At 34.2% G+C, this 27,486-nt stretch overlaps 1 protein-coding gene across 9 annotated transcripts in view; it reads left to right on the forward strand.

Annotated features, from left to right (window-relative positions):
* The window catches only part of VPS13B (vacuolar protein sorting 13 homolog B), a 762,523-nt gene that overhangs the window by 55,622 nt on the left and 679,415 nt on the right, over positions 1–27,486 (forward strand). For all 9 annotated transcript variants that reach the window (XR_006606124.1, XM_045077980.1, XM_045077982.1 and 6 more), the window contains exons 5-8: positions 6,693–6,860; positions 11,686–11,867; positions 14,973–15,147; positions 21,408–21,676. Coding sequence is in view for 8 of the 9 variants with exons in the window: in XM_045077980.1 (XP_044933915.1) it covers positions 6,693–6,860; positions 11,686–11,867; positions 14,973–15,147; positions 21,408–21,676 (794 nt within the window). In the remaining variant the exon portion in view is untranslated. The remainder of the gene's footprint in view (positions 1–6,692; positions 6,861–11,685; positions 11,868–14,972; positions 15,148–21,407; positions 21,677–27,486) is intronic.

Consider the following 27,486-nt stretch of genomic DNA (forward strand, 5'->3'; position numbering starts at 1 on the left):
TTATTATTAAATATTTTTAGGATTTGCAAGCTGTATATTTTCTTTTGCAGCTATTCCATTCTTCTGATTTCACATGAAATCAACCATAAATGATAAACTAATGTATTGTGCCTGTGTTCCAATAGTATTTATTTATAAATGGATGGCAAAGACCTCATTTTGCCAGCCAATAGGCATTTATATGTTTGCTACACTGCACAGAAACTGAGCTGTGCAAAATCACTGTGTTTTCTTCAGACTTCAGTCTTTGGAGTCATAGTCATTGAGCTATGAAATAAGCTACTTAAAGATTTTCTGGCTTAGCAGTCTATCTTTTTTGGGACATGGACCCTTTGAAAATCTGTTGAAAATGTGGTCGACCCACATATGCACATTTGAAACTGCACATACCTTCAGGTATTCACATTCTTGCTGAAGTCCATCTCTAGCCCCTAGCCCACATTTTGTGGATAAGAAAATGGGAACTCAGATATTTTGGTATATAGGAGGAGAGGTAGTAGTATTAAGGTAGTAGTCATTCAGTGAAAATTTTTTTCTACAGAAAATATTGAATATGAAATGGAATATTATAGTTTGTGTGTGATGTGTATGTATATTTGAATGCTTGCCATGTTAGACTGTTAGGGCTTGGTTTTCTGAAAAATCTCTTGAAAGGGAGTTTAATAATAATTGAGAGTAAATGAGATAATTGAGGAATATTTGTAATATATCATCTCTTCAGGAACCTGAGCCAAGAATGGCAATGTCTTGTTACAGAAGATAGCATAGTCATTTCATTTCTGTCTGTGGGTGGGGGACCACAAGATTTTAAAGCTATTTAAACAATTAAGAGTAGAGAATATCTTATGGCAAATGAAAGAGAAATGCATTTCACATCTTCTATTTTTTATGCTTTTATTGTTTGTTTTTTTTTTAAAGATTTTATTTATTTATTTGTTAGAGAGAGAGCAAGTGAGAGCGAGCACAGGCAGACAGAGTGGCAGGCAGAGTCAGAGGGAGAAGCATGCTCCCTGCGGAGCAAGGAGCCCGATGTGGGACTTGATCCCATGACGCTGGGATGATGACCTGAGCTGAAGGCAGCTGCTTAACCAACTGAGCCACCCAGGCGTCCCAATGCTTTTATTGTTTTAATACCTTCCATTAACATGGAAGCTTTTTTTCCCCTCTAATAACAGTGATACATTGTGTAGGTTGTATTAACCCACTGGCTAAGTTCTTAGCAGTTAGCATTAACCTAACGAAAGTGCTATTTTGTTTACATACCAGTACAAAGATTCTTCTACCACAAGCCTAGGCTTTTTTTTTTTTTTTTTTTTTTTTAATAGGCTCTATGATCAGCATGGAGCCCAACACAGGGCTCAAACTCATGACCCTGAGGTCAAGACTTGAACTGATATCAGAGTCAGATACTTGACTCACTGAGCCAGCCAGGTGCCCCTATGCTTCTTTTTTGGGAGACTCTGCTGTGCCCTAGGCCAGACTTGGAATTCTGTTGCTTTCAGCCTTTCCAAGAGGACAGTCTGGAAAAGACCTTTTTACCTCTTAATTCTCCCATGCTGTAAGTGATATTCTGCTCAAATTTCACTGAAGAAAACTGTTTGCATGGACATTATGTATGGCATAGAAGTCCTTATCTCACTAATAATTCTACAGTCTGGAAGGGGAAGCACAAGATACTCATAGATAGTCATTTCTGAAATCCAGGTGTTCTTTAGTATAATGATATATTGATCCTTTTAAAAGGAGGTTATGCTTAAAACTATTCTGTCAATAACCTTATTTTGTTTATTACAGAAAAGGTGATAATTGGATAATTTATATTTCATTCAAATTAGATTGATTTTCAAAATATTGCTTAGTGCAGGCTTTTCAATTTCCTAAATCTTTCTGTGTGAACGGGGGCATGTTAGAATGGCTCACTGAAGACTGTACTTGTAGTTAAAGAATGAACTGCTTAATCTAGGAGTTTGTAAACACCTAACCACATTGCAAACCAAAGCCAAGGGGAGCTGTAAGGAAGCTCAAGTAATAGTTTTTGGATACTAAAAGGGAGGAGTGTTTATGTCCAGGTACATGTGGCTTCCAAAACACAAATGTATCACAGGCAGTCAGAAAAGATTGAAAATGAAAGGATGGGAAATAGTGTAACAGATAAATACTATCAAAAGAATCTGTCTTCACAGCATAAAAACCAGGCAAAATGAACCTTAAGGCAAAAGCATGTATCTATGTAATAGATACTAAATTATAACAGGTAAAAGCATTAATGGATATATGTAATAGATACTAAATTATAACAGGTACAGTTTTCCCCAAAATAGTATGATGACTTTGTATGGATCTAACAACTTGGCTATGAAATGTGATCAAGAAAACAAAATCCCCAAATAGGTATTTGAATATCAAAATCACTAAGATTATTTTAGTGTATACATGTAAAACTCTGCACCCAGCAGATAAAACAGTGTACATTCTTTTAATGCATACCTTACACATCTACAGACATTGTAAAAGACTTGATCAAAAAGGAAGTCTTGACAGATTTCAAAGAATCGCAATCATAAAGACCATCCTCTCTGGACTGAGCACAATTACATTAGACTATAATTACTGATAAGTTTGAATTTATCTCTACCATTTTATTGTTATATCTTTGTATGCTCTGATTGTTGTTCTTCAGTTTCCCCTCTCATGCTTACTCTTTATGTTCAGAGTCCAAAAATAGTTGTTCCATACATTCTTTCCAGGCTTTTATGGCTACATTCAGTGGGGCAGACAGGGTGGAATATGCTTACTTCATCTCACCCAGAACTGGAATCTCTTAACATTTTGACATACAAGCTTTTAGAGACTCTGTGTGTGTGCTTGCATGTGTGCATGTGTACATACAAATGCACACATTTTTCTTTTGTAACTTGCATTTTTTTAATATTAGGATCTTATTTCTGGGATATTAATTTTAAGGTTTGGGCATGTGTAGCCAAATTACGCTGTGAAAAGTTTAACAGTATTATCTTTCAAGCACTTTTTTGGTCTAATTCAGTCTTTTGTTTTTAAACATTTTTTTGAAACTTTTATGTATGGAAAATGCTGTCATACATTTTATTGTTAATTGGGATTACCATTTTTAAAGTTTTTATTTAAATTCCAGCTAGTTAACATACAGTGTATTATTAGTTTCAGGTGTGCAATTCAGTGATTCAGCATTTCCATACATTACCCAGTGCTTATCACAACAAGTGTGCTCCTTAATCCCTTCACTTTTTTAACCCATCCATTCACCTCCCCTCTGGTAACCATATCTGTTCTCTGTAGTTAAGAGTCTGTTTCTTGGTTTGCCTCTTTCTCTCTTTTTTTCTCCTATGACAGTCTTTTTTTTTCTCTCACTATTTTCTTTTCTTTTCATCACTTCATTATATAGGAAAGCTTAATTTTTTTTTAAAGATTTTATTTATTTGACACAGAGAGAGAAACCACAAGTAAGCAGAGAGGCAGGCAGAGAGAGAGAGTGGAGGAAGCAGGCTCCCTGCGGAGCAGAGAGCCCGACATGGGGCTGGATCCCAGGACCCTGGGATCATGACCTGAGCTGAAGGCAGAGGCTTTAACCCACTGAGCCACCCAGGCGCCCCAGGAAAGCTTAATTTTTACTGTTTTTTAGCTGATGAGTATTCAGTTGTGTTTTTTGAATATTCTGTATAGCATATAGTCATCTTTGTGTAATGGTAATTTTGCATCCTTCCCTGTCAGTACTTAAACTTCTGTTTTACTCTTATTTAGTTGTTCAGAACTTCTGTGACCATCAAAGTAATAATACTAATAGTATTGTGCAGTCACTACAGTTTTTCTTAGCTCCCACAGTAACTGCCCTAAGTTATCTTCTAGTTACCAAACATGATGGATGCTTTTTAAATTCATGTTTTACTGAATCTCCCTACCACACTGACAGTAAAGAATCCTTGTTCTTAACCTTCTAAAAAATTTTACTTTGAAATAGTTTCAACCTTTCAAAAAAGATAAGAGCGTTACAAAGAACTTCACTTTTCCCTATTTGAGTGTAAGTTGCCTATATGATGTTGCTTAACCCTCAAATTTATACCAAAACTACTCCAAAATGCTTTTAGGTATGGTTAACCAAGTGGAATTTGATTTTGAGCAGCTTGGCTTCCCAGTGACATTAGGATAAATAAATTGTAGATGTTTTCTCTTTTAACCAAAATTGATACATGTCATTTCATTTAAGAATATGAAGGGAATAAATAAGTTATTGTCTTTGCCCTCTAGGATTTCATAGTTTAACATAAAATAATTCTATGTAAACATGCACAAATGGCAGTAGTAACATAAGCCCAAGGAAAGTGGTAGAGACAGTCTTCTGAATGTTGTATAGGTTGGGGGACATTGGAGAGGAGTCTGTAGGGGAGAAAGATATTTATACTGGGCCCATAACAAGGGAGAATGGACAAAGTGTACTCTAAACCGAAGGAAGAGTATGAGCACAGTCCGTGAAAGTTCATAGTGTTTTATCTGGCCCTGTGGGCAGAGAAATATATGCCTTGAGGAATGGGATTTATGGGTGGGAGAGAGATGGATAATGATAGGAATTTCTGGAAAGTTTGATTAGAAACAGGTGGCTGTTTTAGAGCCATCCAGTATGACCTCCGGTATGACCTGGGGTTCTTACCCCAGAGTGCATTTTCAGATGCTTTTCAGCATGCTTAGGGAATAGACTTGGATTACTGTTATGTCATCTAAATACTTAGTGATGAGAGCTAGTAGATCTGCTGTTTGACACTCCTCTATAGCTTACTTAAAACTAAGTTGTTATGGAGGATTGGAGGGATAGTGTATCATTTTTTCCATTGGTTAGTTACTGTTACTTTAGTATTGCATTTTAAATAAGAAAATGTAATCTATGGGAGTAGTGCTTTTTAGATATTTTATTTCTAGTATATTATTCCTTGGTGAATTGGCTTCTTCATCTCAACTTGTATGCTAGTTTTATGATGAGAAACTGGGGGAAAATATTAAAAAATAGATTTAAAAAATCCATTACTAGTGTTCTCTTAGTTAAAATACATTAAAAGTATTGTTTCTATTAATTTGCATTTAATATTTTCTCCAGTTCTATCTTTGAGAGTTATTTTTTCTTTTGATGGTAATAAAAAGTCATGAACTCTTAAGAGGTTTTTATGAATTCCTTATGGATGCCACTTTTTTCAGAAATGGGAAAACCAATATAAGTCATGCTTCTTGACTTCTTAGAAACAGGATGTTTATTTTTATTTTTATTTTTAACATGTGTTGAGTGGTATTAGCATAGGGGAATATACATTCCAAGATTGAAACTTTTGATTTTTAAAATTTCTTTTGGAAGCTTAATTTTTTAAGCATTATTTTAGTGTTAACTCTCATGAAAGAATATTTATTACTTTAAATTTATTGATATTTTGTTAATTTTGTATCATATGATAATTGGTACTCTAAAAGCTGCTAAAAGTTTACATCTAGATAAGAGAAAAAATTGAACTTTGTTGTTTTATATTTTTTTCCTATGTGCATCCTTTAGGAATGAATGAAGGAGTTGGTTTTTGCAAAGGTGCTCTGGTTGAATGGATTTAAATAGGCTTCCTTTCAGCAGGATTTAGTGTAGTTGTTAACAATGTCAGTTGCTGACAGAAGTTGATTCTGTTTTGCCCAGTCAAGTTCTGAATATAAGCAGGATAGTTCATAAAATAGCTAAAATTTTAGTTACTTTTTAAATAAGTTTTGTAGTGGGAAATGCATTTGAATCAAGTGAAGTTTTTCATCTTTTTCTCCTGTGTCTTCTTAAAATGCTGTTTGTTTTTATTTATATTTTCAATTAAATTTCTTATTAATGTATCTGTATACACATTTATTGTGTGAGAAACTTCTGAGAATGTGGAGTATCCCAAAGTATTATAAAATTAAAAGAAAATTTTGGAGATTTTAGGCAAGCTATGACAAAAAAGAATGTTCACTAGTTACTTCTGTTGTTGTTTTTAACTATTTGTTTATTATTTCCCTGTGTTCACATTATGCTTTTCTCAGTTCTTCCATACTTTTCTTTTTTCTTTGCTTTCATTGTGTTTTTTGTCTCTGTTTCTAAATTCTGTCTATATTTTCTTCCTAATTTGTATTCTCTCCTGTACCCTGCTTCAGTATTATTAGTAAGTAGAAATACTCGAATCCATTATGGTAGTCATATTTTTCCTATTTTTCTTCCTCCCAGCCTAACTTTTGAATTTTCTTATGGCTATTTAGAGTGGAAAGAAAAGATGGCTCAAGAAGAAACTTAAAGAAGCAACACTTCTAATATGTTGTATAATCAGCACATAGTAACATTGTTTCATTGGGAAAATGTTCCTAAAATAGGCAGAAACCAGGCAAAATACTGAGTATAGGATTATCATTGACTGGGATCTAGTATAGTCTCTGTGATTTCTCTTAGTACATGAACACTTCCTTATATAGAACTTCTTCGTAATGGTATTTGGGGGCGGATGTTCTACTTATTAGTTGTGTCAGTTTTGCAATCCTATCTGTTTCCTTTTTGCAAAATACGCTAAATGATACCCACCTATAATATAAGTTAAGTTAAGTAACATTTTATGAATAATTCTTTATTGACAGACCTATGGCTAATTGAATCTTTTTTTTCCTCTATTTTATAGGTTATGTGCAGAGTCTGATTAGACGAGTTGTAAATAATGTAAATATTGTTATAAATAATCTCATACTAAAATATGTTGAAGATGATATTGTTCTTTCAGTCAATATCACTTCTGCAGAGTGCTATACAGTAGGTGAATTATGGGATCGTGCATTCATGGATATTTCTGGTGAGTATATATTAAGAAAAGTGTAGATTTTTCCATTATTGGAATAGTTATCTTGGTTTCTAAACCTTTTGTGGGCCAGCTGGCTCTGATAAACCTGATGAGAGCTTTATGCCTCAGCCTAGAAAAATGAACATATATAAGGTTTAGCATATCGGGTGCCTAGGTGATTCAGTTGGTTAAGCATCTGCTTTTGGCTCAAGTCATCCTGGAATCCCAGGATTGAGTCCTTCACTGGGCTCCCTGCTCAGCGGGAAGTCTCCTTCTCCCTCTCCAAATAAATAAACTCTTAAAAAAATTAGCATACAGCTATAGGGGGTTTAATAGACCCTCAGATTAGGAAACCCCAGACTCCATTTTTAATATTATTAATTTTTATTCTTTCTTACCTACCACATGCATGTTTCAAGTGTATCTTATAACATTTTACAGTGCATTGGGGTTGTAGTAATAAAAATAGTTAAAATTTTTAACATATTTGAAGGAGGAAAAGGAATACCTTGCTTTTGTGCTCCATAATGGCAAAACAATGTATCTGATCTGTGTTTTGGGTTTGTATATTCCAGAGTATATTTGGGACTTCTGGATAATCCTAAAGTCTCTTTTGAGTATGACATGCTGTAATCTCCTCCTGCTTATATTAAAAGAACTATTAAGTAATACAATTTTAGTAACTACCATTATTACTATTTTATTATGTTTTACATAGTAGGCATTGTGCTAATAAGCATTGAAAATACAGCTGTGAAAGAGATACTGCTTCATTTGTCAGAAGAGATTACTAAATCATAATATTGAGAAATATTCTGATAGGGTAAAGAGTGGACATTTTTTGAAAATATAGTGAGGAGGGGTGTCTGGGTGGCTCATTTAGTGTCTGCTTTTGGCTGAGGTCATGATCCAAGGATGCTTGGATTGAGCCCCACTTCAGGCTCCTTGCCCAGTGGGGAGTTTGTTACTCCCTCTGCTTGCTCCCCCTGCTTGTACTCTCTTTCTCTGTCAGATAAATAAATAAAATCTTTTTTAAAAAGATGAAGAAAAGAAAAGATAGTGAGGAGACTATTGTGAGTACCTTTTATCTTTGACTTGCCAGGGTATGTATTTGTTAACAGTGTGGGCACTAAAGCTAGCTGACCGGAGTTTGGATCCTGGTTGTCCCACTTAGTAGAACTATGTGACCTTAGGTGAGTCACTTGACCATTTCTTAGTTTCTTCATTTGTAAAATGGGGGTAAAATAAGAGCTTCCTTATAGAGTTATTTTATTAAATACATTAATGCACTGAAGGTACTTATAAAAGTATCTCGTACATAGACCTCTGAAAATGAGCTATTAAAATTTTTACATTTATTTTCTCAAATTCTCATAACTCCATCAAGTGATACTCTTTCTCATTTACTTATATATTCACCTGCTCATCTTAAGTCCTACTTAAAGGAAAACAGAAGGAAATTTAGTCTCAAGGTTACTTAACTTGCCTAGTTTGCCTAGTTTAGGCATACAACTAGGATCTAGCAAATTTGATAGTCTCATTTTTGTGTGTTCTCCAAACTTCAGTCTTTGCTTTTTTCCCCCTTTCTTTTGACAGTAGGCTCCACAGCCAACATGGGGCTGGAATTCACAACCCTGAGATTAAGAGTCATATGCTGTACAGACTGAGCCTGCCCAGGTGCCCCTTAGTCATTATGTTTTAAAATGAAGAATAATATTGATCTCACAGTTTTGTTGTGAGGCATTAATCAGTGCATATGCAAAGTCCCAAGCATTGTCTCTGAGACATTGTTAATGCCTCCCTCCATCCTCTTTGGCGAAAATATTTCATACAAAGACCACAAGGAAACATTAAGAAAAATGGAAAACAAGCAGGACTGGGTAATGCAGGATTGAATGAATGTGTTGACATTTTATGGGAAGAAATTTCTATGGTTTATTATACAACTAATGTAAATATCACTTTGGGAAATTATAGTGAATTAGAGTCTTGGGTTGGGAGTTGGGGCATCCTAGTTTGAGTCTTCCTTCCATCATTCTAACTTAGTATAACTTCAGGGAGTCATTTGTAAAATGTGAATTATCGTAACTACCAATATGCTGATGTCCTTAAGAAAATCAAGTATCATACCACATGAAAGTTCATGATGAGGATGATGATAAAAACAGCAAAAATAGTATCTTTCACTTGTTGAGTTCTTGTTAATTGCTGGGCCTGGTGCTATGCTTTTGTACATTATCTGTTTTTAATCTTTTACCTTCTGAGACAGTTACTATTATTTACCCTTTTATTTTTACTAAAACATTTTATATTTACAAAGATTTAGGTCACATATTTTGTTATTAAACAATATGATGAGCACCTTTCCTCTGAGTATCTAGAACATACACAGTAGTTTACCCCCACAAATGTGTTTTTCCTGATCTACTTTCCACCTAGATTTATCTGCTGTATTAAATTTTATCATTTAATTGCTTAAAAAAACTTGTGCTATAAAAAGCAATGAAGTACTAATGTATGCTACAATGTGGATGAACCTTGAAAACGTTCTAAGTTTTTAAAAGCCAGACAGAGAAGTTGTATATTGTATATTGCAGGATTCCTCTTATAAACTACACAGAAGAGCCAAATCTATATAGACAGAAAGTAGATTAGGGACTGTCTCAGGATTGGGAAGTAGGGAGGGCAAGGAGGGGATTGAAGGGATGATAGCTCAAGGGTACAGAGTTTTCTTTTCTGATGTGTTGTCAAAGTTTTAAAATTAATTGTGGTGCTGGACACTGAATATTCTCAGTATACCAAATGCCACTCTGTGTACCCTTTAAATTGTTAATTTTTTTTAAAAGATTTTATTTATTTGAGAGAGAGAGAGAGAGAGAATGAGCAGGGAGAGGGGGAGAAGCAGACTGCCTGTGGAGCAGGGAGCCCCATGTGGGTCTTTATCCTAGGACCCTGGGATCATGACCCGAGCTGAAGCAGATTCTCAACTGACTGAGCCAGCCAGGCACCCCTAACTTGTTAATTCTATGTTACATGAATTTTATCTCAATAAAAAAGTATCAGATGTGGATTATACACAAACAATGTATTACATGTATTTTTGAGCTTTGTAAAAAGTGTGCTCTATTTTGGGAATTTGAGGTTTGAGTAAAGCCTCAAAAGTTTCCTGTTTTCAATTAGTGTCATGCTTTTAATATTTTTCCATATTGTTACATGTAGTTATAGATCACTTATTTTTACTTGTGAATAATATTCTACTGTTTAAATATGCCAGAATTTAATTGTTGTGGTGATGGGCATTTGGGATGTTTCCCGATTTTTGCTATTACAAACAATGCTTTAGGAATCTTTGTACATACCTTTTGATGCATATGTGTAAGCATTTATTAAGGACATACACTTAGGAATGGGTTTGTTAGATGGGAGGATAGCAAATCTTCACGTTTTCAAATAAGGCCAGGTCATTTTCGAGTTCTCCAGAGTTGGGTAGACATAGTTATTATCCTCATTTTTCAGATTAAATTGCAGCACATTATCTAAAGTAAGTACCTGACCTAGAATTCATTTTGTTAGTTTTTAAAAGGTAGTTGTTATATGAAAAATTTAAGAAAAATATTTTCAAAGCTTTAATGATTTCCTTTGTCAGTGAATGATAATTTTCTAGAATACCCTCAAAATGTAGACCACCTTATGTTCTTACAGCGTAATTTTAAAAACCTGAACTCTCAAGTAAGGTTGCCAGAGTTCAAATGACGGCTCTGTCCTTTTTAAACTAACAGTAAATTCTTTCCCCTTACTCTGCCTCAGTTTTCAAATCTTTTAAAAAGAGGGATGTAAATATTAAAAGGTAGCAGAGGGGAGAAGACTTGTGTATCATCTGAGAGCAAACACTCAGTGAATTATTATCATAAAGAGAGGGAAGGAAATATCTAGAGGTTTTTTTCATTTCTAATTCTACTTTTATTACATATGTGTACACAAAGAAATATATCAGTAACTAAATGATTTGTTTATATACCATGTAAATCATAATAGATTTAGGCCTAATATTTATTTACCTAGGAATTGCCTATTAGGAATAAAACTTCTTATTGCTAAAGTTTTCATTTTCTAGTTTGATACTTTACCGGCAGTTTTATGTTTATTCCCTTGAAAACAAACTGTATGCTCTTATTGGTAATGTGGTACTTTCTTCATCAATTGTTTAGAGCAGTGATGTCCACTAGAATTTTCTGGGTCATGGAAATGTTTTATATTTTTACAGTCTAGTACTGTAGCTACTAGCCACATGTGACTATTGAGGACTTGAAATGTTGCTAATGTAGCTGAGGAACTGAAATTTTATTTTTGTATAATTTTAACTTTTATATAAATTTAAATAGCAGATATTGCTGGTGGCTGTTACTGGAGAGTATAGGTTTAGAGAAACTGTGGATTTTTAAATGTTAGACATTAAATGAGTGACTCCTGCTCAGAATGTTATTTTTAATGTGGTTTCTCAAGTATTATATTCAAGTTATTTGATATCTCATTGCAGACACAGAATATAGCACAAGTTTTTATAAATTTTGTCTTAAATTTGTAGTTAGATACCGAGCAAATTGGGGACAAACTATTTCACTTCTTTGTACTTTGATTCTTCCTACTTGCAAAGGGGATTTTTGTGCCTATTTCATAAGGTTGTTGGAGGATTTAAATAAAAGAGAAATTATTTGCATAGATTCTGGCATCATGTATTTAATGCTCTATTAATCTTACTATTTGTACTAATAAATAATTGTTGCTTTTTTTGCTAATTTTCCTTTTTACTTAAAATGTTTTTTTCTTTTTTTTTTAGCAACTGATCTGGTGCTGAGAAAAGTTATCAATTTTTCTGACTGTACAGTTTGTCTTGATAAACGAAATGCTAGTGGTAAAATAGAATTTTACCAGGATCCTTTATTGTATAAATGTTCCTTCAGAACTCGTCTGCATTTCACATATGATAACCTAAATTCCAAGATGCCATCTGTTATTAAAGTAGGTGTTTCTTTTTCTAGTAGTTGAGTTCCATGTCTCCATTTTGTTTTATTGGTTCTTGTAGGTGCTATTAAAGAAAAAATTAACCTCATAAAAATATATACCATTAGTTTTTGCTAGAGTTTTATTTCTATTTATAATTTTAGGTTATATTGTTTATTGTATATTAAAACTTTCTGCATTGTGTATTGTACTAGAGAGATTTTGGGGACTTTTTTTTCTCCCTGAAACTGTAGTTTCCTTTATAGTTTGTCCAACTGTTTATTCATTTTTTTCCTCTTTTAAATGAATAGAAGAAATCCTATTAAAAGTGTAATTATACACATAGTGGACTGAATATCAATGTATATTTCAATCTTTATAATTTATTTAATATGATCTGATAACTATAGTTATTGTCCCTCTTAGATGACTTTGTAAGGTTTAATATACTGACCTACTATCTTAGTTTATTGGTTCAGGAAATTTTAGTGTTTGATCTATGGATTCAGAATGTAATGAAAATCTTGCCTGTAGGAATTTTTTAGGTAATGTGAAAGTTTGTTCTCCCAAGATCCCGGAATAGGAATATATTTTCAACGTGTATAGTTAGTCTCTTCATGTAAATCTTACTTCTTTCCTCATATAACAGTTTTCTAAACTTCTATCCATATCTCAGTTTTTGAAAACGAATTCACGGAGTAGCTTGTGATCGTGTTAATAACTAAGTTTTAATGTGGAATGAATATTTATTGTTGAGTTTAATGCCTTTGAATAATAAAGTACTAGAATGGAAAAGCTGCCCCTGAGTCTGAACACAGGTATTGATGTGCCTGGTTGTATAACTTATTTTTTAGTACTGTCTTTTTAAAAAAACATGTCACTTTCTCTTTTCTGTAGCTTTACTATATATTTATTCATGAAATCCACTTACTTTAATTTGGTAGTGGTTCAGTCATCAGTGCTCTAGTTTTCTCCCCATTGTATACAATGCACATCAATTTATTGAAATTCTGTTACTTTTTCCTTCTATTTTTGAATTAGCTACTTTGCCGAAGATAAGCATAGGGAACTATTAATTCAATGGTATTGTTGCCTCTGTCTTGGGATAATGGACTTACTTTCTTTCTTTCACCTTGAACCTGCTAGGAACATTGGGGAACGTTAAGGGTAAATTCAAGATGCATTTTGAAAGCAGATACTGGATGCCTTACAGTATAAAATAAACTTATTGATCTTTAGTACAAATGTAATTACACATTCTAGAAGGTGGCTAAATTAGAGGAAAGTAAAAATAAATGAATTCGAGGGAAACTGAGTGTTGTCATCTAAGTTTATATTCTCAAAATTGATTAGGCATGATATATGATCTTAAAAAGCATCTTAATATTAAGTAAGTTTGTTGACATGGGGATTTTAACCCTGGTAATTGCCAAATATGGGGTTCCATTATGTTCAGCTGAAATAAAATTGAGTTTTTTATTAATAACATTGTGGTGTAAGATTTGCCATTTTAGTTAGATCTGTCTGTCATTCTTCTAACTCCCTAGGAGTATATATTAAAAGCACATGGGTAACCTCACTCATCACCTAGAAGAGAGGGGATTTCCCAGAATAGTCCAGATACTGTAGTTTTTTATTTAAACCTCTCACATATATTTAAGTGGTTTTTAAATTTATCTATATTTTGGGTTGGCTTTTTACAATTTTCTATATCTTAGGACAAATACATCCTATGTTTTGTGTCATCTGAGTTATATATTTTATGAGTATATAACTTACGTAACATTTCCCCTATTTTTGAAACATTTCTTTTTTTTTTCTTTTTAAAGATTTTATTTATTTATTTGACAGACAGAGATCATAAGCAGGCAGAGAGGCAGGCAGAGAGAGAGAGGGGGGAAGCAGGCTCCCTGCTGAGTAGAGAGCCTGATGCAGGGTTTGATACTAGGACCCTTAGATCATGACCTGAGCCGAAGACAGAGGCTTTAACCCACTGAGCCACGCAGGTGCCCCAGTGCCATACAATATTTTAAAAGGATAGATAGAAAAATGCCAAATTAAGAAGAGCTCGGCAGGCCTGCACCATACACTCTCTTGTCCTTGTACCAAACTTTCTTTTACTTTTTCTTGGTCTGTTTAGTGTATGATTTTTAAGTCAGTTTTAAGAAACCTGTACTCATAATTAAATATAGACTTTGCAGTTTTCTTCCCCTTCAAATACAAATGTTTGTGCCTTTAATCCTAAAAATATGATTACTATTACTTTTTCATGTTTCATAAACCCTCAAATACCTTCCAAGAGTCCTGGAAGTCAGAATAAACCTTCCAAGAGACTTGACTTTATGGCTTAATTGGTTTTATTCCATGTTTATATAACAGCAGGGAACATTACACTGAGACTGTTTTATATTTTATTAATATCTTTCTTTCTGTAAGGGTAACTTTGATTGCTGTATATCCTGTTTGTTAGTAATTAATCTTGTTTCTTTATTATAACTGATTCATGTTACAAATTTTATGTCCTATTTAAATCTCTTAAAACTTGTTTGGAAAACTTTTCTGAACATGTATGTCACTTGGTTTTCACTATTAGACAAAATTTTATTAAGTTCATACTTCTGTAGTTGTAATGTTAGTAATTTTCTCACTTACTACACTTTTGGAATGTGTATGTAGTCTTCTTGGTTAATAAAGCTGGAAAGAGTGATTCAGGTTTTATTAAAATGACATTATGAAACTTTTGTTCTTGGTGTGACAAATCTCTCTGATTTTGGGGGGAGTGCTATGATATTCTTCATACTATGGAGTTGATATTTTGTTTTCATAACTTTATTTCTGGAAAAATTATCTAGAAGTCTAGTGTGACTAACATCATCATTTCTATTTGTACTTACATAATTTGGCTTAGTACAGTTTCTATCTAACGTTGATTGGTCATTGTAGCAAATTTAATTCCTAAGATATCAGAGTAAATTATTTTGGCTTATGTATTGGAAATGTTTGGGACATTACTTTTCTTTTATGGTGTTCTCCATTTTAGGACTTTTAACATTTATCTATTTATGTTAAAAGGTACTTACTTTGAACATGCTTTTGTTGATGTTTGTTTTTTTTCAAATACAGATTCATACCTTAGTAGAGAGTTTGAAACTTTCTATCACAGATCAACAACTGCCTATGTTTATCCGTATAATGCAACTTGGGATTGCTCTTTACTATGGGGAAATAGGCAATTTTAAAGATGGGGAAATGGAAGAGCCTACCTGTCACAATAAAGATATGTTAGGAAACATTACAGGTAAATATAACAAAAACTTTATCTTTGAACTGTTGTTTATGTGCTTTTTCACCATTGTGGAACTTTGAAAACTAAAACATTAGATTGAATTTTCAATGTTTCAATATGATGGGATGATTTTATTTTGGTTGTTTGACACTACTTGATTTTTTCCCCCCTGTATATGCTGGATATTACTGTGATTTTCTTTTTACATTCCTAAAGTAACTCTAATATTTCTAATAGGTATACATGTTCAGAATGTATGTTACATGAAAATTAAGGTAATGCATCGTCAGTATTTCCTAATAAATTGAGGTATTGTTAATTTTTTGCAAAGGCTTGCCAAGAGTTACACAGGAGTTAGATATACTTAATTATTATATGTAATTATATTTAACTATAGTTACACTTAACTATGTACTCATTGGAGGATGCCTAGTTAATTAGACATTATTGATGGAGTGTATGTTTCATTGAATGATACTAGTGGGTTAACCTCAGTTATTCAGTTCATTATACTTGTACTTAAGTCTACTGAATGTACTGAACACTGGTAATGTGGGAAAACACAGATAAAAAGATGTGTTCTCTTCCCTTAAAACCACAGTGAGACATCACTGCAAGGCCACTGGCATGACTGTAATCAAAAGACACATAATGACAAGCCTTGGCAAGATTGTGGTGAAGTTGGAACCTTTATGTTGCTTGTAGGAATGTAAAATTGTAGAGCTGTTTCGGAAAACAATCTAGTTCCTTAAAAAAATTGAACATAGAATTACCACATGACCCAGCAATCTCACTCTTAGGTATATATGCAAAAGAATTGATAACACATGTCCATATAAGAATTTACATGTTAATGTTAAATGGAAACATTATTCATGATAACTAAAAAGTGAAACAACCCAAATGTCCGTCACCTGATGAATGGATAAATGATTGTGATATATCCATACCCTAGAATATTATTCAGTTATACAAAATAATGAAAAGCTGATACATGCTACATCATGATGAACTTCAAAAATATCTTAAGTGAAAGCAGCCAGTCAGAAAGGAAGACATGGTATGATTTCATTTATATGAAATGTCCATAATAGCCAATTCCATAGAAGTAGAAAGTAGATTAGTAACCAGGGCCTAGGGAGAGAAGGAAATGGAGAGTGACTGCTAAAGGTGTTCTTTTTAGAGTGATGAAAATGTTCTAAAATTGGATAGTGATATGGTTGCACAATTTTTGTGATTATATTAAAAACAGAGTTGTACACTTCTAAATGTGAAATTTTATATTTAAATTACAGCTTATGAAAAACTTTATGAAAAACCTTAAAAACTTAGGGAATTACATTAATAAGTGTATGTACCTAGAAAACATACCTTTATTTCACACTGGACAGTGAATTCTTGTTAGACAATGAACTTTTTTTTTTTTTTAAAGGTTTTATTTATTCATTTGACAGAGAGAAAGAGGGAGAGAGCAAGAGAGCACAAGGAGGGGGAGCTGCACAGGGAGAGGGAGAAGCAGACTCCCCTGCTTAGCAGGGACCTTGATGCAGGGCCTGGTCCCAGGATCCTGAGATCATGACCTGAGCCGGAGGCAGACTTTAACTGAGTGAGCCACCCAGGTGCCCCAAGACAATGAACTGCTGAAACAGGAATAATGTCTAACATATAGAACAAAACCTAGCACCAGAAGGTGCTCAATTTTTTTTCAACATGCTATTATGACAAATTTCAAATATATAGAAAAGTAGAAAGTGTATTATCCAGTGGACACCCATATACTCATCATCTAGATTCTATACTTAATATTTTGTTAAATTTGCTCTATCACATAGCTGTTCATTCAACTTCTCCATCAGTTTAACCAGTGCTTTTGATGGCTTTCAAAGTAGGTTAGACATCAGTACATTTCAGCAGCTAGACTTCAGCAGCTTATTGTTAAGTAGAGTTTGTATTTTTTAATGGTTCCTTTTATTTTTTTTTGAGGGTTTAATTTACAAAGTGAAATGAATAAATCTTAAGTATACTATTTAAGTTTTGAGAAATGTCTATACCTGTGTGTAGTTAACATTACGATTCATTCTTGGTATTTGACGTTCTATGGGTTTTGGCAAAGGCATGATGACATATGGTCATCATTATGATCTCTCCAGAATATTTTTGCTGCCCTGAAGGTGTAATATTTTGGAGATTCATCTGTGTTGTTGCATTTATCAGTAGTTTTTTCCCTTTTATTGGTAGATACATTGTATGAATATACCATAGTTTATTTTTGCCATTTTCCTGTTGATGGATATTTGTGTTGTTTCCAGTTTTGGCTATTATAAATAAAGCTGTCATGGACATTTTTCTACAAGCCTCTTGTAGATATGTGCTGTACTTTCTCTTGGGTAGATACCTAACAGTGGAATTTTATGTTGAGGTTGTGCTGGATGTGCTGTTTTACATTTCCACAACATTGTAGGAGAGTTCTAGTTGTTCCACATCTTTGCTAGCATTTGGTGTTGTCTTTTTTTTTTTTTTTTTAAACTCTTTGCCATCCTGATGGATGTGTTGTGGTATTTCATTGTGGTTTTGATTTGCATTTCATTGATGAGTAGTTATTTTGAAGTTTTTCATGTGGTTATTGACCGTTAATGTATTTACCTTTGTGAAGAGTGTTTAACTCTTTGACTATTTTTAAACCTTTGTTGGGTTTCATTACTGATTCGTAATTTTTTAATATATTCCGAATTCAAATACTATGTCATATACATGTTTTGGGAATATTTTTTGCTGGCTTGTGACTTGACTAATTCATTTTTTTAATTGGTATCTTGAGAAGAGTTTTAAATTTTGATTAAATGTAGATTTCAAATTTTTCCTTTATAACTGATTTGTCCTCTTAGAAGTGACTAGGTTTCTCTGTTAAAAAAGTGAGAAAGCAACTCTGTTTGCTTGTAGAGTAGTTGAAATTAGTTTTCTCATCTGTCTAAAGCAGGGTTCCTTTTATTGTGGGTATATGGATTCCTTTGGCACTCTGGTCAAGCCTGTGAACCTCTTCACAGAAGTTTTTAAGAATCTTGATTTTGATATGCAATGGTATTCTTTCTTCATATTACTTGTGTTTGGAATACAGTAGTTTTTAGGTCTGTAGGTTTAATGTTTTCATATATATTTAGAAAATTCGTGGGCATTATTTCTTGAACTGTTTTTCAGCTCTCTCTCCTAATAACATGTATATTAGGTTTCTTGAAGTTCAGCAAAGCTCTCTGATGCTCTTGTTCGTTTTTGTTCTCTTTTGGTTGTTGAGTTTTCCTTTTCTCTTCTTGTTCACTAATCATCTGTATCTAATGTGCTATTTATCATAGCTAGTTTATATTTCACCTCAGATACTGTATTTTTCATCTCTCGAAGTTTAGTTGTTAAAAAAACCTTATTTCTTATTTATGCTTTCTTAAATATCTCATTTTATTTATATAACTGTTTTAATGTCTGTGTTTACTAATGCTAAACTGTATCATTCCTAGATCTTTTTGTATTGACTTTTTCCCTTACCTGTGTTACATATTTTCTTCTTCGTATGCCTGATAATTTTTAATTTGATGCCAGGCATTGTGAACTTTATCTTGTTGGATGCTGGATATATTTGTATGTAGCAACAAGTTAAGTTACTTAGAAATAATTTAATTCACTTGTCTTGCTTTCAGTGTTTCTTAGTTGACATCAGAGCCGCCATTAGCTTAAGACTAGTTTTGTCTTACCACTGACAGTCAGCCTTTTGAGTACTTTCTTGATGAGTAATGAATTAAAGGTTTTTTTCTTTCTTTCTGTTGAGATCACAAACTAGTTCCAATTTTGTGTAAGTCTTAGGGTTGTTTTATTGCCTTTTTTCTGGTAGTTCTTTCTAGTGGCCTCAACAGTTTCCTTGCATGAAATTGAGTAATACTTAGCTGAGGCCTGGAGTGGGATGCTCTGCAGATATGACGAGCTCTCTCTGAACAGGTCTTTCATGTTCAGAGATGAATGAACATGTATTTTGATATTTTGAGATAGCTTCATTACTGATGTTTGAACTGATTTTTGTAGGTTTTGTAGTTAATGGTGATGCAACTGTGATTTATTACTTATATTTAGAATTAAACTATGCAATTGCAATTTGTTACCTACATTCATAATTGAAAGTGCTACATTTTAAATACTTAATATGTATTTTTCCATCACAATTCATGAATTTCCTGAATTCTGTTAGAGGGCCCCAGAAAAGTTGCACTCTTCCGAAGGAAAAGAATATTTTAGGAAATTCTATCCAGAGATTAGGGAGCTTTTTTTGTTTCAGGACTCTAATCCATTCTTTCTGCAAGGCAGTAAGCAAAGATTTGAAACTTCGGAAACATCTTTCATCAAAATCCCTCCTAATTTTTAATTAAGTATAAATTATAGTGGCCGATTTTTAGTGATGTTTCTTTTGTTTCACAAGATCAAGCAGTGGATACTTCTTCTGTTTTAATGGTTTAGACAACCGAGGTCAAGAGTCTAGCTCTGTGGACTCAACCTGGTCACTGCTGCCTGGGTGGAGGTGACCTGCCTTGTTTTATAACCAAGGTGATCATTAATGATGTCCATTTTAAGGTCTTACGGGGGCATTTGATAACAGGTTTTATTTATTCCCCAGCAGAAACTGATAAAATGTTTATGGCTAAACAGCAAGATATAAAGAATATACAAAATATTTTTTGGATTTGTAATTTTTATAATTTATTTTGAAGGAAAATGGCTAAAGTTTCTTAGTACTGTATATTAGGTTCTTTAGTTACTACTTATGAAGTCTTTTCCTTCCCACATGAACTAAGGTGAATGGCCATGTTTCATAAACTATACATTTAGGATATTCCAAGAGTCTCCTGCCATAAGGATTTAAAAAGTTACAAAGTTTTTCTAGCCAGAAATCTGGTTCTGAATGAAGATGATATTTAATGATTTATTTAATGATATTTAAAGATTTATTACTGAAGAGTAGATAGCTTGAATCTGCTGGACACTGCTTATACCATGAATTCTCTAAAAAAGTAATGTTTTTTCTAAATTCCATGATGAGCTTTTTTTTGTTTGTATTGTTAGGGTAATGTTAATGGAGTTTGGTGCAGTTTGTCTTTACAAAGGTAGAATGAATTGGAGTGGTTGGAATCTAAATCCTTTGCCAATTTCTAACCAAATGAAAGTAATTTGCTAAAATTTTTTCATATGTAGAATAGGAAAGTTACTAATATATGTTCCTACTAATAAGAAAGAATTACCAACAGTATTTTTTTAGCTTCATATAACAATAATTTTTAAAAAATTTTATTTATTTTATTTGTTTTAAAGAGTTTATTTATTTATTTGACAGACAGAGATCACAAGTAGACAGAGAGGCAGGCAGAGAGAGAGGAGGAGGCAGGCTCCCTGCCAAGCAGAGAGCCCAATGCGGGCCTTGATCCCAGGACCCTGGGATCATGACCTGAGCGGAAGGCAGATGCTTTAACCCACTGAGCCACCCAGGTGCCCCCATATAACAATAATTTGTTATAATAGTTACTTTCATCATTAAGGATAGTTACTTTTGAAGGGGGTTTCTTTTTTGTCTAGGAGTGCCTGACATTTTTATTGGGTGTATCAGGAAATAAAGAACTTTTCTTGAATATTTCTGACATGAATATGTTTCTGAGAAGTCAGTTTTTCAGCACGTTAGTCTTATTTTGGGGAGGAAGTTTTTAATTAGTGGAATGCTAAAGAATGAATTTATGCTTTGTATTTAGCAAATACATTTAGAGTTATTTTATAAACTATGCCCTATAGAACATTAATTGTGGACTATGATTAGTCCACAATTGAAAGGGGATTAACATAGTACAACATATAGAAACTTGAAAGTAGTAGGGCGCCTGGGTGGCTCAGTCAGTTAAGCGGCTGCCTTTGGCTCAGGTCATGATCCCAGGATCCTCGGATTGAGATCCATGTCTGGCTCCCTGCTCAGCCAGGAGGCTGCTTCTCACTCTCCTTCTGCTGCTCCCCCTGCCTGCATTCTCTTGCATATGTGCTCTTTCTCTGTCAAATAAATAAAAAAAAATCTTAAAAAAAAAAAATCAACTTGTATATAATGCTGTATTATTGGTTTCAAATAATAATAACCATTGTATAACTTATTTATATGTGGAAAGAAGGATGTGGGAGAAACATTTTTATAGAATTTACATTCCCAATTTTCCTTTTAGTTAAATCCTCTTGATTTATTTAAAATGACTTTATTTTGATAGGTGCCGAGGATGAAACGAGAATAGATATGCAGTATCCTGCTCAGTACAAAGGCCAAGACCTGTATTCACAGCAAGAGGATGAACAGTCACAGGGATGGGTGTCGTGGGCCTGGTCATTTGTGCCTGCAATTGTGAGTTACGATGATGGTGAGGAAGACTTCCTTGGGAATGATCCTACATCAACTATGCATCAGCAAAAAGCACAGACTTTGAGGGATCCCATTGTGTCTATAGGATTTTACTGTACAAAGGCAACTGTGACTTTCAAAGTAGGTTTTCTCTTTTTTGCTGTCATATTTCTTTCAATTTAATGCATAAATTTTGATTTCTGGAAAGGATCTAGTTTAAAGTTTGTTTTACACTTAGTAGATGTAAGATAGTCTAGCAATCTTTATTTCATAAAATTGTGTTTCTTCATCTAATTCTGAATTTTGATCCTTTTCTATCTCTTTAAGCCTTTTCTACTTTATTATTATTATTATTAATTTTTATCAGTTTCATGGAAGGTTTCTCTTCTCACTGAATCTTCAAATTGGCAAGCAAAGATGCCTTTATATTTCCATTAAAAATGAATTGCAATAAAACCTTTCCCTTGAATTCATATATACCTCGACTTACTGTTTGATCTCTGGCTTTTTCATTACAAAATTTCTTTAAAGCGCTGCTTACATAAAATTTCACTCTTTCCTCACCTTTTACTCTTTGAGATAGTCTTATTTCTTTTCTAGGTCCTCATTTAATTTGGGTGTTCAGTAGTGTTTCACATACTTAGATTACTTTCTCTATTAATAAATACATGTAAAGTGTATAGTCAAAAGAGACTATATAATAGATATTTTCCAGTTAAAGAATAGTAGAGTGAACACTTTAATTTTTTAATATTAAGTTTTTAATTCCAGTTAACATATGGTGTAATATTAATTTCAGGTGTACAGTAGAGTGTTCAGCCCTTGCATACATCACTCAGTGCTCATCACAAGTGCCCTTCATAATCCCCATCATTTTTCTCACCCATCTTTTTACCACCTCCCTTCTGGTAACCATCAGTTTGTTCTACATAGTTAAGAGTCTATATATTGGTTTGTCTCTTTTTCTCTCCCTTTGCTTGCTTGTTTATTCTTATGTTGCTTAAAATCCATGTAAGTGAAATATCTGACTGGCTTAATTTGCTTAGCATTATACCCTCTAGTTCTGTTCATGTCATTGCAAATGGCACGATTTCAATCTTTTTTATGGCCGAACATTCCATTGCATGTACACACGTACACACACACACACACATCTTCTTGAGCTGCTTCCATAATTTAACTATTGTAAATAATGCTGCAGTAAGCATAGAAATGCATGTATCCCTTTGAATTAGGAGCACCCTTTTATTTTAAGAAATATAAAATTATTAGTACTTTGGCACCCCATGTGTGTTCTTAGATCATATATTGTCTTATTTCCCTCTCAGTTATAGACCAAACTTAATTTCTAGTATTTATTTCTTGGCTTTTTATTGATAATATTATCACACATGTCATATCCTTGAATAGTATCTAATTCATTCAATAAATACTACTGTCTTCTATGTGCCAGGCCCCATTTTGTCTTTAAGGATACCCAGTGAACAGATGAGATAGATATCTCTTAAAATATAAATTGTTACTATAAGCAAGTAAGCTACTTAGTACCTACCCATTTATTATGGTAAGGGTTAAGTAGAAAAATAAAGAGGGAAGTGGAATAGTGAATGTGTCTATTGGATAGGAAGATATTAAAGAGTTTACATTTGGGTGGTCAGGGAAGGCCTTAATAGGAAGGGGAACCTTTAAGCAAAGACTCATGAAAGAAAAAGCTGTGTATATACATTGGAATGAAATTCTAAGAATTGCAAATGTGAAGACCCCAAAAGTTCAAGGAATATTAAGGAAGCCAGGGGGGCCAGAGCAGAGTGGGCTAAAACGAGAATAGTATTAAATCAGGTCAAAGAAGGGATGGAATTGGGGAGAGATCCATAAATTGTAAAACTGTGTAGGTCGTTTTAGGTTAGGGACTTTGTCATTAATCCTGGGTGAGATAAGAAGTTCTTGGACAATTTTTAGCATAGTAGTTACAGGATGATCTGAGTTATGTTTTAAACTGCATCACTCTGGTTGCTGTGTTACGAATAGATTGTAGGGAGCAAAAGCAGAAATAAGATCAGACTAGAGAGGATTTTGCAAGCAGGAGATAATGATTGCCACACTAGGATGATAGCAGGGGGAGGTGGTGAAATGTGGCTGGATTTTGGATGTATTTTGAAGGTCAAGAGGACAGAACTTCATGATAGATTTTATTGTGAGACATAAATGAAGACGATCCAAGGATGGTTCCTGAGTAACTAGAAGAATTGAAGATGGATTTTTTGACATGAGGAGGACTGTGAGAGAGATAAAATCAGGAGTTTGGTTTTAGACAAGTTTAAGATGCCCACTGTATATTGAAGTACAGCTGTTAGGTTGGATTAATGAATCTAGAGTTCAGATTAGAAGTTTGGCCTGGGTATATAAGGGAGAGTGAGGATTTTATTAAGATCGGAGCCAGCATATATATGTCTAAAAAGGAGGGGTTCTAGGGTCAAGTTTTGGGGCACTGTGATATTAATTATTTGGAAAGAAAAGGCAGAAATAGCGTGGGAAACTGAAAATAAGTTAGGCAGAAAACCAAGAGTGTCTATCTGGAAGCTGAATGCCATATTTTTTTTTTTTTAAGATTTTATTTATTTATTTGACAGAGATCACAAGTAGGCAGAGAGGCAGGCAGAGAGAGGGGGAAGCAGGCTCCCTGCTGAGGAGAGAGCCCGATGCGGGGCTTGATCCCAGGACCCTGAGATCATGACCCGAGCCGAAGGCAGAGGCAGAGGCTTAACCCACTGAGCCACCTAGGCGCCCCTACCATAAATGTTTTAAAGTTGACAATAGTAGGTCATTTGTGACAATGGATTATTGGATTTAGCATTGTGGGAATTTTTGGTGATCTTGATGCGAACAGTGATTTGACAGTGGTGGGATCTTAGGTGGAGTTGGTTAAAAGCAAATGGGAACCTGGTAGAAATTTAAAATGGTGCAGTCACTCTGAAAAACAGTTTGGTGGTTCCTCAAAACATTAAACTTAAAATCATATGACCCAGCAGTTCCACTTGTAGGTGCATACCCAAAACAATTAAACTTCACTCAAATAGTTGTACACGAATGTTCATAAAATGAACATATGTGATATGAACAAAATATGAAATAAATATGAACAAAAATATTCATATTTACGATGGCCAAAGAATTGAAACAGCTTGGGGCACTGGCTGGCTCAGTTGGTAGAGCATGGGACTCTTGACTCTTGAGCTCCACATTGGGTGTAGAGCTTAATTACACAAACAAAAACTCTTTAAAAAAAAACAAACAAACCAGAACAACAAAAACTCAAATGTCCATTAGTAGATGAAAGAATAATAATGATAACCTTTTCAGAAAATTGTTGGTATTCTTTTTTGATAGTACACCAAACTTAGTCGGTGGTAATTTTTAAAGACTACTTGTATCTCCAACTCTAGGCAATTGCCAGTATATATTCAACAAATAAATCTTCCATCCTTCTGCCTATCTCCTCATCTGCTTGCCATCTTCCAAAATTTTGGGATCCTCTTTAGGAATTTATTTCTTCCATTTTATTTGTCTTTGTTGGATTATTATAGAACCATTTTTCTGAAGGAGATAAACTCCTGGGGCCAGCCTGTGAAGTAATATTCTAGGTATTATTCCAGGTAACTTGTTAGGTACTGGAAATGTAGCATGTAGCACAGGAAAGAAAAAATCAGGTTTTTGCTCTCATGGTGTTTTTAATTTGGCTTGGATTGTTTAACTACTTGAAGTAAACTTTTTAAATCAGTGGTAAAGGTTTACAATTTATAACTACACTAGACAATTTATAACTACACTAGACAGTAGATTAAAAATATTTTAAATTAAGTAAATAGTCTTTAAAGACTTTTCTAATTAAAATCAAGTATTTCCTAATATGACGAACCCTGACAGATGTAGAAAATGAGTTTTAGCAAAAGTTGAGCTTGACTGATTTAGAAGATTTTTTTGGTAATAAAGTTGGAGCAAAAATGATAAAAATTCATTAGCTGTGCTATTTTACATTTCTGAATTTTTCTATGGAACCAATTATTTTTTATTATAAATTTCATAATTGAAATTCATGGATCTAGCTTTGGTGAAAAGAATTATCAGTCTGTAAAATTAAAAATAAAACAAATCTTTAAAATATATAATAGAGGGGAGCCTGGGTGATTCAGTGGGGTAAAACCTTTGCCTTCAGCTCAGGTCATGATCCCAGGGTCCTGGGATTGAGGCCTGCATTGGGCTCTCTGCTCAGCATAGAGCCTGCTTCCCTTCCTCCTTCTCTATGGGTCTCTCTGCCTACTTGTGATCTCTGTCTGTCTAATAAATGAATAAGATGTTTAAAATATATATATATATAATAGAAAAACTGGGGTGTCTGGATGTCGAGGTTGGTTGAGCATCTCACTTTTGGTTTTGGTTCAGGTCATGATATCAGGGTCTTGGGGTGGAGCCCTGTATTAAGTTCCACACTCAGTGTCGGAGTCTGCTTGAGATTCTCTCTCCCCCTCCCTTGATCCCTCCCACTTGTGCTGTCTCTCTCTCTCTCAAATCTTTTTATTTTTTATTTTTATTTTTTAAATTTTTAAAATTTATTCATGTTTTATAAACATATATTTTTATCCCCAGGGGTGCAGATCTGTGAATCGCCAGGTTTACACACTTCACAGCACTCACCATAGCACATACCCTGCCCAATGTCCATATCCCCATTCCCCTCTCCCAACCCTCCTCCCCCCTGCAACCCTCAGTTTGTTTTGTGAGATTAAGAGTCACTTATGGTTTGTCTCCCTCCCAATCCCATCTTTTTTCATTGATTCTTCTCCTACCCCCTTAACCCCCCATGTTGCATCTCTACTTCCTCATATCAGGGAGATCATATGATAGTTGTCTTTCTCCTATTGACTTATTTCGCTAAGCATGATACCCTCTAGTTCCATCCACGTTGGCGCAAATGGCAAGATTTCATTTCTTTTGATGGCTGCATAGTATTCCATTGTGTATATATACCACATCTTGTTTATCCATTCATCTATTGATGGACATCTAGGTTCTTTCCATAGTTTGGCTATTGTGGACATTGCTGCTATAAACGTTCGGGTGCACATATCCCTTTGGATCACTACGTTTGTATCTTTAGGGTAAATACCCAATAGTGCAATTGCTGGGTCATAGGGCAGTTCTATTTTCAACATTTTGAGGAGCCTCCATGCTGTTTTCCAGAGTGGTTGCACCAGCTTGCATTCCTACCAACAGTGTAGGAGGGTTCCCCTTTCTCCACATCCTCGCCAGCATCTGTCATTTCCTGACTTGTTCATTTTAGCCATTCTGACTGGTGTGAGGTGATATCTCATTGTGGTTTTGATTTGTATTTCCCTGATGCCGAGTGATATGGAGCACTTTTTCAGGTGTCTGTTGGCCATCTGGATGTCTTCATTGCAGAAATGTTTGTTCATGTCCTCTGCCCATTTCTTGATTGGATTAGTTGTTCTTTTGGTGTTGAGCTTGATAAGTTCTTTATAGATTTTAGATACTAGCCCTTTATCTGATATGTTGTTTGCAAATATCTTCTCCCATTCTGTCAGTTGTGTTTTGGTTTTGTTAACTGTTTCCTTTGCTGTGCAAAAGCTTTTGATCTTGATGAAATCCCAATAGTTTATTTTTGCCCTTGCTTCCCTTGCCTTTGGCGATGTTCCTAGGAAGATGTTGCTGTGGCTGAGGTCAGAGAGTTTGCTGCCTGTGTTCTCCTCAAGAATTTTGATGTTTTGGGGCACCTGGGTGGCTCAGTGGGTTGAAGCCTTTGCTTCGGCTCAGGTCATGATCTCAGGGTCCTGGGATCGAGCCCCGCATCAGGCTCTCTGCTCAGCGGGGAGCTTGCTTCCTCCTCTCTCTCTCTGCCTGCCTCTCTGCCTACTTGTGATTTCTGTCTGTCAAAT

This window comes from Mustela putorius, unplaced genomic scaffold (assembly GCF_011764305.1).
Source record: "Mustela putorius furo isolate JIRA1106 unplaced genomic scaffold, ASM1176430v1.1 tig00000228_pilon_pilon_pilon, whole genome shotgun sequence".
NCBI classification, from domain to species: Eukaryota; Metazoa; Chordata; class Mammalia; order Carnivora; family Mustelidae; genus Mustela; species Mustela putorius.